The sequence below is a fragment of the Lucilia sericata genome, unplaced genomic scaffold (assembly GCF_015586225.1).
Source record: "Lucilia sericata isolate MDLA Ls3-8-SP2 unplaced genomic scaffold, ASM1558622v1 Contig000422F_arrow, whole genome shotgun sequence".
Classification (NCBI taxonomy): Eukaryota; Metazoa; Arthropoda; class Insecta; order Diptera; family Calliphoridae; genus Lucilia; species Lucilia sericata.
Genome location: NW_023994439.1, coordinates 289553 through 302130, shown reverse-complemented (window position 1 = coordinate 302130; position 12578 = coordinate 289553). Strand labels below are relative to the sequence as shown.

At 27.9% G+C, this 12578-nt stretch overlaps 1 protein-coding gene and 1 long non-coding RNA gene across 3 annotated transcripts in view; one reads left to right on the top strand and one right to left on the bottom strand.

Moving 5' to 3' along the window:
- The window catches only part of LOC119604749 (nitric oxide synthase), a 93501-nt gene that overhangs the window by 2468 nt on the left and 78455 nt on the right, over window positions 1-12578 (bottom strand). Inside the window, 3 exon segments of the mRNA XM_037957561.1 lie at window positions 2683-2807; window positions 3702-5019; window positions 6329-6493. Coding sequence (XP_037813489.1) covers window positions 2683-2807; window positions 3702-5019; window positions 6329-6493 — 1608 coding nt within the window.
- LOC119604750 overlaps window positions 1-12578 on the top strand; it is a 77452-nt gene that overhangs the window by 27421 nt on the left and 37453 nt on the right. The gene's annotated exons all lie outside the window — the stretch shown is intronic.

Genomic DNA, 12578 nt, shown 5'->3' with positions numbered 1-12578 from the left:
AAGTTGTGTGTTAACACAGCAACTTTTTCTATAGAAAAGTTTTCATAGAAAAAGTAGCTGTGTTAACACAGCAAGTTTTTCTATAGAAAAGTTGTGTGTTAACACAGCAACTTCTATGAATTATTTTTGATCAGTCTGTGAACAGTCTGTGAATAAAGGTAATCTAAAAAAATCTTAAGAACAAAATTTTTTATCAAGGTTTATTAATAAAAGCTTTATAAGATTCTATAACAAAAATGCATAAGTCGACTACTTTATGAAGAGTATAAAAGGAATTTTTCTTTAATTAAAAAAAAAAAATAAATAAATAAATTTTAAAATTACCAATACTTATAAATATGTATAAGAACATTTTCCATAAAATTTCCTTATACTTTTCAATTTTAAAATTTTATTTAATTAATAATGTTATAAAGTTTACTCCATAAATTTTAACACTAAACATTTAATACTGTTTTCTTTAAATTCCCACAAATCCTTAAATATTTAATTAGAAATTCTTTAACTATCATTTTCAAATCATTATAATATGTAACTGTTGGCTTGAATTGTTTTTACCAAAAAACTAACACTTTATATAATTTGTTATTAAGAAATGTGGTTAACAAATCAATTTTACTTCTAAACATAAAATTACAATTCATTTACAAACTTATTACAAATGTAAATTTGTATTATTTTTTTTTTTTGTAATGTTATAATACTACTCATAAAATATAAATTTTCTACGCCTTCCTTTTTACTTTATTATCTGCTCAAGAAGTAGAATTATTTATAACAAAAATACCGCAATACAATTTCCTTAATAATCTATGCTTGTACATACAAAATACTGTTGGTCCTGAATTGTAGTTTTCTAGTTTTTCTTTATTTATTTATACATATACTATAGAAAGAGAAACATAAAAAGGACAGACAGATGGATTGAAAAGATTTTCTAACAACAAAACTTGATAAAAACCAATTGGTTACAATAATTCTATGGTTTGTAAAACATATTGTTTTACAAACAAATAAAAACTCAATAAACTAAAGGATTTCCTATTCAATAAATACAAATTTAAGGATTTAGATAAAAAATGTGACCAACATTGTTAAAAAACTTTTTGAAAATCGTTAAAATAGAATATATTGCTCTGTTATAAACATAAGTTTGCTGTGTTAACACAGTACTTTTCTATAGAAAAAGTTGCTGTGTTAACACAGTACTTTCCTATAGAAAAAATTGCTGTGTTAACACAGTACTTTCCTATAGAAAAAGTTGCTGTGTTAACACAGTACTTTCCTATAGAAAAAGTTGCTGTGTTAACACAGTACTTTCCTATAGAAAAAGTTGCTGTGTTAACACAGTACTTTCCTATAGAAAAAGTTGCTGTGTTAACACAGTACTTTCCTATAGAAAAAGTTGCTGTGTTAACACAGTACTTTTCTATAGAAAAAATTGCTGTGTTAACACAGTACTTTTCTATAGAAAAAAATTGCTGTGTTAACACAGTACTTTTCTATAGAAAAAAATTGCTGTGTTAACACAGTACTTTTCTATAGAAAAAAGTTGCTGTGTTAACACAGTACTTTTCTATAGAAAAAAGTTGCTGTGTTAACACAGTACTTTTCTATAGAAAGAAGTTGCTGTGTTAACACAGTACTTTTCTATAGAAAGAAGTTGCTGTGTTAACACAGTACTTTTCTATAGAAAAAAGTTGCTGTGTTAACACAGTACTTTCTATAGAAAAAAGTTGCTGTGTTAACACAGTACTTTTCTATAGAAAAAGTTGCTGTGTTAACACAGTACTTTTCTATAGAAAAAGTTGCTGTGTTAACACAGTACTTTTCTATAGAAAAAAGTTGCTGTGTTAACACAGTACTTTTCTATAGAAAACGTTGCTGTGTTAACACAGTACTTTTCTATAGAAAACGTTGCTGTGTTAACACAGTACTTTTCTATAGAAAACGTTGCTGTGTTAACACAGTACTTTTCTATAGAAAACGTTGCTGTGTTAACACAGTACTTTTCTATAGAAAACGTTGCTGTGTTAACACAGTACTTTTCTATAGAAAACGTTGCTGTGTTAACACAGTACTTTTCTATAGAAAACGTTGCTGTGTTAACACAGTACTTTTCTATAGAAAACGTTGCTGTGTTAACACAGTACTTTTCTATAGAAAACGTTGCTGTGTTAACACAGTACTTTTCTATAGAAAAAGTTGCTGTGTTGACACAGTACTTTTCTATAGAAAAAGTTGCTGTGTTAACACAGTACTTTTCTATAGAAAACGTTGCTGTGTTAACACAGTACTTTTCTATAGAAAAAGTTGCTGTGTTAACACAGTACTTTTCTATAGAAAAAGTTGCTGTGTTAACACAGTACTTTTCTATAGAAAAAGTTGCTGTGTTAACACACAACTTTTCTCTTGAAGATTTGTCTCTAATTGTGCTATATACTTTGGTCATATGTCGGCTGAATATAAGTGTACATTTTCAGTCCACATCTCTCCTACTTTACACAATTCTAAATGCATTCAATAGTAAACATTTATATGATTATGTTAATATAATCTTAATGATTATGTTATGTACATGAACATTTGCCTTATTGCCATTTCACACATACAATAAACTATATACAGGATATCATAGTTATCCTTATAAGTTTGAGGAATGAAATATTGAAAATAACTTACCTTATAGTTTGATAGACATGTTCCGCCATTGTGACATCACCACACACATAAATGTGACCACGTTCCTCAACAATCAAATTGTATAATGAATCGAATTCTTGCTCAATCAAATCTTGGACATAAGTCTAAGAGAGATTTGTTATTCATTCATCACAACGACAACAAAGAAACCAGAAAACAGAAAGGATACAGTTGTAAACAGGACAAGATAATAAGGAGGGGACAAGATAATATGATACAATGTTAGGAGGAGGATGATGATGATGATGACAAGTGTTGTCATGTTGCCGTAAGACAGTAGCAGTAGATAAAAAAATCCCCAGCAATCATTTGATGACCATTCAAGCATTTCATTTTCATCAATGAGACAATCATTAGAATTGTTAGTTACGAATTGATCAGGGAAAAGTAGCATCCATACAAATAGTAAACGAAACAAATGCAATCGGAAATAAAATAGAGAAAATAAAGAAAAATTGTTAAGGGAAAATGTATGAATAAATGTTGCAGGAAATTTTATTTATTGAACAGTTTTAATAGTTTATATTTGTAGCAGTTTCGTTTCAATGAAAGAATGTTGTTTGTCCATGTGTTAGTTATGAACAACTATTTTACTATACGTTTCCGTTTCCCAGACAAAGGACATAGAAAAAAAAACTTTTATTGCAAATATGTTTTTGGTATGGCTGGGTTTGTTATATAAATTCAATATATCTATACATTTTGTCTTTTATCTGTGTGTGTGTATTTGTGAAAAAAAAGTTGTATTTGAAAAATATCTACCACTAGTATTTTGTGGTGTAAAGCCAGTATGGCTAAAGCAAGAGAGATTTTCTAAGCTTTAAAGGCTTCAATAAGGATTTGCAATAATATTGAAATATCTTTGTAACATGAAATATTAATACTCTATTTATTTATCTCTAGCTGTTTATTTATTTATTACACAATATTCTGCTTGAATGTGTAATATTTTATTGAAAAATAAATAGTAGTTAAATAAAGAAAGTTCAGATGCTTACCTTTGGTATATTTGGCTCTCTAGACAAAGCTAAAAATACTCTATCCAATATTTGCTCCTTAACCAAACGCTCTTTCTCATCGGCATACAAATCCACATTACTATTGCGACAACCGAAGAAAAGCCATACTTTAGGTAATTGACAATCGCTATGCATTTCACGCATCATTTCAAATTCCTGCCAAAATGAGCGGAAGGGAGCAATACCTGTACCAGGACCTATCAAAACTATAGGTCTGGAAGTATCCGAGGGTAAATGAAAACCAGGAGCACTGCGCACAAATATAAAAAGATCATCTTGAGCCTTAAGAGCAGCCATATAGTTAGAACAAACACCAAAACGTTCATCTCCAGCACCATCCTCACAACGATATCTGACTATGGCCACGGTCAAGTGTATTTCATTATTGACCTTACGTGGTGAAGAGGATATTGAATAGAATCTCGATTGTAGAGGCATTAAATTAGCCAATACTAAAGAGGCTGGCGGTTTACAAGAGGGAAACTCTTCGAGAACATCTAGTAAATGAGGTAAACGCCAATGACGCCAATCTTCATAGGCCGACGAATCGTTGACCAGCAACTGTAGTCGTTCCTTGTCCGCATTATCTTCACAAAAACCCGCCAACAAAGTCAACATTTGCCTCGAGGGTGGCGTTGTTATATCAAAAAATCTAGTTAAAAGAGTTCTTAAACTTTCTGCTGGTATTTTGTCATGTGATTCCCAACACTTGAAAATACCATTCGATGTTTGTTTCTCCTTTAACAATTGCAATTGCAAAACTTCGTCTGGATCCTCGAAACCAGTCAAACGTTTCAGTAAACCATCCACAATTTCCGGTCTATTAGCCGGAAATATGCCCACATGATCTCCTGGCTCATAATCTATGCCGGGAGCTGTTATTTCCAATAATATGGTGGTCTTCTCATCACTCGCCATGCTGGTGAGGTTAAGTGGTTGTTTTTTGATTTGACAGCAAGTCACTTTTTTATTGTGATATTTCGAGAGTAATTGCTCCAGTGTTCCCTTACCCTTAGCGGGCACCAAGCGTACTGTATTAACAGTTAAAGAATCATTTTGTAAAGCCATTGAGGCATCCGAGAGACTTTCTTCTGGATCCAAACAAAATGTTTCACATGCCACCTTAAAGACTTCAGGAGCCCATTTACGAAATGATTGTTCTTGTCCGCACATTTCATCGCCATAAGAAACCTTTAGCAAACGTTCACCACCCAATTCGCCTAAAATATTGTCGATATATTGACCAAAAGCACAGAAATTTGGATAAGCCGAGGATCCCAGGGCAAAAACAGCAAATCTGAAATTGTCGCAAAAATTTTAAATATTTTCTGTAAAATTTGGAAACAATTTTCTATAGAAAATTTGTTTAAGTTTAGGACAAGATTTTCTATATGAAATTTGTTCTATTGTGACAAGATTTTCTATAGAAAATGTTTTCACATTGTGACAAGATTTTCTATAGAGAATTTGTTCACATTGTGACAACATTTTCTATAGAAAATGTTCTCACATTGTGACAAGATTTTCTACAGAAAATGTTCTCACATTGTGACAAGATTTTCTATAGAAAATGTTCTCACATTGTGACAAGATTTTCTATAGAAAATGTTCTCACATTGTGACAAGATTTTCTACAGAAAATGTTCTCACATTGTGACAAGATTTTCTATAGAAAATGTTCTCACATTGTGACAAGATTTTCTATAGAAAATTTGTTCACATTGTGACAAGATTTCTATAAAAAATTTGTTCACATTGTGACAAGATTTTCTATAAAAAATTTGTTCACATTGTGACAAGATTTTCTATAGAAAATTTGTTCACATTGTGACAAGATTTTCTATAGAAAATTTGTTCACATTGTGACAAGATTTTCTATAGAAAATTTGTTCACATTGTGACAAGATTTTCTATAGAAAATTTGTTCACATTGTGACAAGATTTTCTATAGAAAATTTGTTCACATTGTGACAAGATTTTCTACGAAAATTTGTTCACATTGTGACAAGATTTTCTACGAAAATTTGTTCACATTGTGACAAGATTTTCTATAGAACATATGTTCGCATTGTGACAACATTTTCTATAGAAAATTTATTCACATTGTGACAACATTTTCTATAGAAAATTTGTTCACATTGTGAAAACATTTTCTATAGAAAATTTGTTCACATTGTGACAACATTTTCTATAGAAAATTTGTTCACATTGTGACACAATTTTCTATAGAAAATTTGTTCACATTGTGACAACATTTTCTATAGAAAATTTGTTCACATTGTGACACAATTTTCTATAGAAAATTTGTTCACATTGTGACACAATTTTCCATAGAAAATTTACTCACATTGTGACAACATTTTCTATAGAAAACTTTTTTACATTGTGACAAGATTTTCTTTAGAAAATTTGTTCACATTGTGACAAGATTTCTATTGAAAATTTGTTCATATCGTGACAAGATTTTCACAAAATTTCTACAGAAATGTTGCTAACATTGTGAGAGAACTTTCTGTAGAAAATTTTCTCATATATTGACTTTTGATAAACTCTTTTATATTGCAATTTGTTTTCACCTCTCTTTTCAATCCCTCTTTTCGTCTTACCTCACATTCGATAAAGGCCCAAAATTCTCTTCTGTAAATGTATCCGATGTGGAGCCTCTCAACGAATCCCATCTATCGATTTTCTTTACTTGTTGCAAGGGTAATTTAATAAAATCTTGCCTTGAGCTCGCTTTCATAAATGATTTCGATGAAGCAACTGGGACACTAGAAAAAAATTGCAGAAAAAACACAAAATTGAAGTAAAAACCGGAAATGAAAGAAAAACGATACAGGAAATAATATAAAATTGTTTAAGTAAACAACATGTAATACTTTCATATTTATAAAAAAATAAGTAAGAATGTTTCTAAAAGATAATGTGTTCTAAACAGTGGCTACTGGTTTAAGTTATCTAAAGAATTTAAACTTTAAATTGTTTTGCAAAATGTCCTGCTAAAAGTTGTTTCACTTTTTGTGACCGGATTCATATTGTAAATCACATGACAGTATATGTTACGGAGATGTAATAAAAGCGCAAGTGACACATATTGGACAGATGCAATACAAAGGATTAGTTACATTTATTATATTGAGAATGAATGAATGAACCCGTATGTTTGTATAGAGGATAACTAACAATGACAGATTTTTGTTGTTATTATAGGGTATTATGTTTTGTCTGTGTAGTAGTTTTATTAATGACAGCTTTTTTGTAAAATAAAATAAATAATCCTTATTTAAAGCTATACAACTACATGTTTAAAACATTTTTAATCATAAATTTTAAGGTTTAAAATTATGTTTATGTTTGTTTTTCAAATATTATTATAAATAGATTCTTCAATCTGTGTCTAGGTCACTGTTTGCGGAAAGACATACATACGAACATATTTTATTTAAGCTAAATATTTTCATTTCTTTTGTTTAAGCAACAAGCGGAAAAAAATCTCTAAATAAGCTTTTTTTCATACAACTTAAACACACTGCAACATAATTACAAGTGGTGGATTAATTCTCAAGCAGTGTGTTTACCTTTTATGTATGTGTCTGTTAGAGCAACAATAGTTTATAACGATAATGATGTTGTAGCATCATATAGTGTTGCACATTTTAGCTTATAGCTATTTTTGCAATTGTATTCTGTTCATAGATACACGTACGTACATAAGTATATTTGTATGTATATAAGTGTTACGCCTTTTACGTTTTCTATTGTTGTATTAGTTTTTGTTTTATTCCTTGCTTTCATATATTTTCCCACTTCTGCCTCATGGGGCTGTTAGTTAAGGCTATTTAATGGACTTGTACTTTTAGCTGTTTTTGCTATGTTTTAGTGAAGTGGTTGAAATAATTCGAATAGAAGAGACACTTAACTAGTATAGCTAAGGATGGAGATAAGTTAATATAGAGCAAGCATTTTTCTGGAGGGGTCTTTGAAATACCTTATATATACCTAATATAAATGTTATCTGTGTATAGAATAGTTCTGTTAATGGCTGAGATAGGATCCAAAAATTAAAAACAACCCTAATTTTGAAATAAATTTTTAATCCAGTTATATAGCTAAAAATTAATACAGTCCTTGATTATTGATTCTATCTATCTATTCTATCTATTCTATCTATCTATCTATCTATCTATCTATCTATCTATCTATCTATCTATCTATCTATCTATCTATCTATCTATCTATCTATCTATCTATCTATCTATCTATCTATCTATCTATCTATCTATCTATCTATCTATCTATCTATCTATCTATCTATCTATCTATCTATCTATCTATCTATCTATCTATCTATCTATCTATCTATCTATCTATCTATCTATCTATCTATCTATCTATCTATCTATCTATCTATCTATCTATCTATCTATCTATCTATCTATCTATCTATCTATCTATCTATCTATCTATCTATCTATCTATCTATCTATCTATCTATCTATCTATCTATCTATCTATCTATCTATCTATCTATCTATCTATCTATCTATCTATCTATCTATCTATCTATCTATCTATTGATGGTGGTGGGAACAATCATAAAGCGATCCTCTTAAAATTTTACATACATTTTTACATGAATTTCCCTTAAATACAGAATTTATAAAAAATGTCCCTTAAATAGACATTTTATCAATAATTTCCTTTACATAGAAAATTTATCGTAAATTCCCCTCAAATATTGAACTTATAAAAAAATTCCCTTAAATAGACAATTTATCAATAATTTCCTTGAAACAGACAAATTATCAAAAATTTCCCTTAAATATAGAATTTATCAATAATTTCCGTTAAATAGAGAATTTATCATAAAATTCCCTCAAATATAGAATTGATAGAAAATTTCCCTTAAATGCACAATTTATCAATAATTTCAAAAATTTCCCTTAAATATTGAATTTATAAAAAAGTTCTCTTAAATAGACAATTTATCAATAATTTCCTTTAAATAGAGTATTTATCAAAAATGTCCCTTTAAAATAAAATGTATACAAAATTGCCTTAAATAGACATTTTATCAATAATTTCCTTTTTAAAAAATTTCCCATAAATATAGAATTTATAAAAAATTTCCCTTAAATAGACTATTTATCAATAATTTCCTTTAAATAGTGATTTTATCATAAATTTCCCTCGAATATAGAATTTTTAAAAAATATCCATTAAAAAGACAATTTATCAATAATTTTCTTTAAATAGAGGATTTATCAAAAATTTCCTAAAAAATAAAATTTATACAAAAATTGCCTTAAACAGACAATTCGTCAATAATTTCCTTTAATAGAATTTATCCAAAAATAGAATTTATTGAAATATAGAATTTATCAAAAAATTTCCCTCAAATATAGAATTTATAGAAAATTTCCCTTAAATAGACATTTTATACTTAATTTCCTTTTAAAAGAGATTTTATCAAAAAATTCCCTTAAATAGACAATTTATAAATAATTTCCTTTAAGTAGAGGTTTTATCAAAAAATTTTCCTTAAATATAGAATTTAAAGAAAATCCCCCTTCAATATACATTTTATAAATAATTTCCTTTTGAAAGGGATTTTATCAAAAATGTCCCTTAAATAGACGATTTATCAATAATTTCCCTTAAAAAGACAATTTATCAAAAATTTCCCTTATATATATAATTTATGAAAAATTTCCTTTTTATAGACAATTTATCAAAAATTTTCGTTTATGACCTCAAAAGATGAACAGTTCTTTTGATTTCCTTCAAAAGCAATACCAACCTAATGTGGAAATATGTTTGCTTCCATTTCACTCTGCACTCTACACAAAGCTGTAATTATTTTTACGCTTGAACTAAATAAGTAGATTGTTTTCTGCGTATTTAACCGTTCGTCTGTAGATCCGTGTGTCCGTATACAAGGGTTGTTTGTGTTTATTTAAACGTTCCTTGCAGTTTTGGGTCACGGTAGCGAACTAGTCATTTGTATGCCAAAAGGAAACAGTTTGCACTGGAGAAAGTCAATAGATCATTTAGATCAGGATGTAGTGAATACAAGGTGACATCACTAGCCCAGATGATCATTGTTTACAATTTTTTACATAGACTTGTATACAGAGGCTTAAACCGCACGTTTGTCAAACTTCATATATAAAAAAAAATGACAATCTACATTTACTCTCAAGTGCTGATACCTTGTTAAGTATACCATGGTTTAGATATTACAAGCTTGGCAATTGACTCTTCAAAATCCCTAAAACTTCTAAAATACACTATAAAGTGCCGAATGCACTAATACTTTTGACTCCTTTTTATGTAAAGGTGTCTGTTGGTCTTAAAGTATTTAAAGTTTACTTTCTTAAGTTGCTTTTAATTACACTCTTGAGTGGCTTAAATAACAACAAAAGGTGGTAAGAGAACAATTTTATTTTGAACTATTTTTAGACGGATGTTTACGTCAAGGAAAATAAGTAAAATATTTTGCACTAGATTTTTAGCGCACAAAAATAAAACATAAACATTTTAAATGGCGCATAAATGTAGGCAATACTTTTATGGTTTTCTATTTAAATGAATACAGTGTGAGGCAATACTTTTTGGAATAGTTAATATTTATGATGATGATTTTATTTTGTCTTCTTTTTTATTAAATTGTATATTTATAGTTTTATAAATTTATAACAAAATAATTTCATTGCATTTGATTTAATAAATATTAAAAAATTATTAAATTTTCTGTTGTAACAAACTTTTGCAAACTATTTGCTAAATAAATTTGTTAAATTTCTTTCTTTTATTTATAGTCATTCCAAAAATTGTTCAGCACAAATCTTGCCAAATACTCTTGACAAGAATTTTAAATCCGTTTCTTTTTGTTATTTAAAATCTTATACATATTGAATATGTGTGTGTGTATCTGCATACATTATAAATATTTGGCTAATTGACAAACTTATTTCCAAACAAAAAAGAAACGAAAATGAAACCAAAACTTTTGAATTGACTACAAAATTTTCTCAATTGTAGTTAAATATAACTTTTTACAATGTCAAAACTGCAACACAGGAGTTAATAAAATTCAACAGTTTCCTTCTTCTAATATTGCTTTTATACAGAAACAGCAACAACAAAAATATTAAGAAAACTTATAATAATTTGATAAAATAGTTTCTTATAAAATGTTTACGAAAAGGGAAGAAAAAAAACTTTACACAATTGCCAAATGATTACAAGGCCAAATTTCGAGGTTTGCCAATAATCCCTTTTTGGAAATATACATACATAGATACATATGCATGTATGTATGTGTGTTCATTTGTATGAAACTGGAAAATTAAGTGGCGATGATGGGTAGTAGAGTGTATATAATACCAGTTCAATTCAATTACTTAAAGAACATATTTTCTTATAATAAAACTTTATTTAACAAAGATGATGGTTCAACATGATGAGCATGATGGTGATGACGATTAGCTGAGAAAAGTTGAAGTTAAAGTAATATATTTTCATAGATATTGTCAAATCATGAAAAATAAATCAAAACTTTCAACAAAAAGTTTCTTTAAATAATGATTTTATTGAAAAATTCGTTAAAAATGAAATTTATCGGAAACGTCTTTTAAATACAGAATTTATAAACAGTTTCTCTAGAATATGAAATTTATGGAAAATTTCCGTTAAATAGAGAATTTGTCTCAAAATTTTGTTTAAATAGAAATTTCGTTAGAAATTTCCTATATTCAAAAACTTTATATAAAATTTCCTTTAAATAGGGAATTAATCAAAATTTTCCTCTATAAAAACAATTTTACAGTAATTTTACTAAAATAGAGAATTCATCAAAATATTCGCTTACAAAGGGAATTTAAAGAAACTTTTACTTTAACAGATACATATATGACAATTTATTAAAAATTTCCCTTAAATAAAGAATTTATCAAAAATTTCCCTTAAATAGAGAATTTATTAAAAAATATCAGTTTAAAAAAATTTTTCCCAAAATATTTCGCTAATTCCCTCTAGAAGAAAATTTATTAAATATTTCCAATGGAGAACTTGTCAAAAATTTTCCCTAAATGGAAAATTTATCAAATTTTTCCTTAAATAGAGAATTTACCAAAAATGTCTTTTATTTATCAATTTATTGAAAATTTTACTTTCTATAAACAAATTATCAAAGACTTCCCTTAATAGAAAATTTGTCAGAAACTTCCCTAAATACAGAATTTATAAAACATTTCCATTAAATAGAGAATATATCAAAAATTTCCTTTAAATAGAAAATTTATAAAAACATTTCCCTAAAAAGACAATTTGTGGAAATTTTCCTTAAAAATAAAATTTATTTAAAATTTCCTGTGAAAAGATAATTTCGCGAAAATTTTCCTTAAATGAAAAAATTATCTAAAATTTCCTTTAATTTTTGATAATTCAATAGTCTAGTCAATAAACTAGTCAATGGTAGTAAATGGTCTAGTCTATAGACTTGTCAATAGTCTAGTCTATATACTAATCTATAGACTAGTCAATAGTTTAGTCTATAGATTATTCAATAGTCTACCCTATACACTTGTAAGAGTCTAGTCTATAGAGTATTCAATACTCTAGTCTATAGACTATTCAATAGTCTAGTCTATAGACTATTCAATAGCCTAGTCTATAGACTATTCAATAGTCTAGTATAGAATATTCAATAGTCTAGTCTGCAGACTAGTCTATACACTAGTCAATAGTCTAATCTATAGACTAGTTAGAAGTCTAGTCTATACACTAGTCAACAGTCTAATCTATAGACTAGTCAACAGTCTAGTTTATACACTAGTCAATAGTCTTGTCTAC